Here is an 822-nt window from a genome sequence, read left to right on the forward strand (position 1 = left end):
TGAGTCAGGAATTCAGGAACCACTTAGCTGGGTGGCACTGGCTTGAGGGTTCTCATAAGGCTGCAGTCAAGATGGCGGCTGGGGCTGTAGTTATCTGAAGGCTTGACTAGGGCTGAGGCCTGCTTCTAACACAGTTCCCGCATGTGGCTGGCAAGCGGGTGCCGGCTGTTGGTGAGGGAGTCTCTACAGGGCTGCTTGAGTGTCCTCACAACATGGTGGCTCGCTCCTCCCCAGAGGGAGGGACCCAAGAGAGGGCCAGAGCTTAGTGTCTTTTGTGACGTAGCCTCAGAAGTCACACATCATCTCTTCAACATCCTGTTGGTTACCTGGGTCAGCCTTCCTCACTGTGGGAGGGGACCACAGGGCATGACCACCAGGAAGAGGCAAGGATCATTGGGGGCCATGTGGAAGGTTGATGACTACACTTTTCCAGCTTGGACATCTGAACTGGGGAAGACCTTGAACACGTTCCTACAGCCTGAGATGGGAAAAAGAGCACAGGCTTTGCAGTCAGCCCTGTTGTTGTTGTTGTTGTTATGTGCTGTTGAGTCAGACACGACTCATAGCGACCCCTCCTTGGGTTTCCGAGGCAGTATCACTACGGAAGTAGATTTCCACATCTTCCTTTCAAGGAGTGGCTGGTGGGTTTGAACCACCGGCCTTCTGCTCTACCTGGGTTTAAATCCTCTGCCGCATAAAAGCTGTGTGAGCTTGGACAAGTCACTCACCCTCTCTGATCTTATTTGGTTCTCTGAAAACTGGGGACCCCATTCCTACTTCTTGTGGGAGCTGTGAGGGCTACAGAGGGCATATGTGAAGACC

The 822-nt window shown here is 53.2% G+C and overlaps 1 protein-coding gene across 1 annotated transcript in view; it reads left to right on the forward strand.

The window, feature by feature from the left end:
* The window catches only part of PARVG (parvin gamma), a 20,417-nt gene that overhangs the window by 5,897 nt on the left and 13,698 nt on the right, over positions 1–822 (forward strand). The window contains exon 7 of the mRNA XM_007941803.1: positions 135–171. Within this exon, the coding sequence (XP_007939994.1) occupies positions 135–171 (37 nt within the window). The remainder of the gene's footprint in view (positions 1–134; positions 172–822) is intronic.

Source organism: Orycteropus afer, unplaced genomic scaffold (assembly GCF_000298275.1).
Source record: "Orycteropus afer afer isolate SDZICR_OR568_19922 unplaced genomic scaffold, OryAfe1.0 scaffold00083, whole genome shotgun sequence".
Lineage (NCBI taxonomy): Eukaryota > Metazoa > Chordata > Mammalia > Tubulidentata > Orycteropodidae > Orycteropus > Orycteropus afer.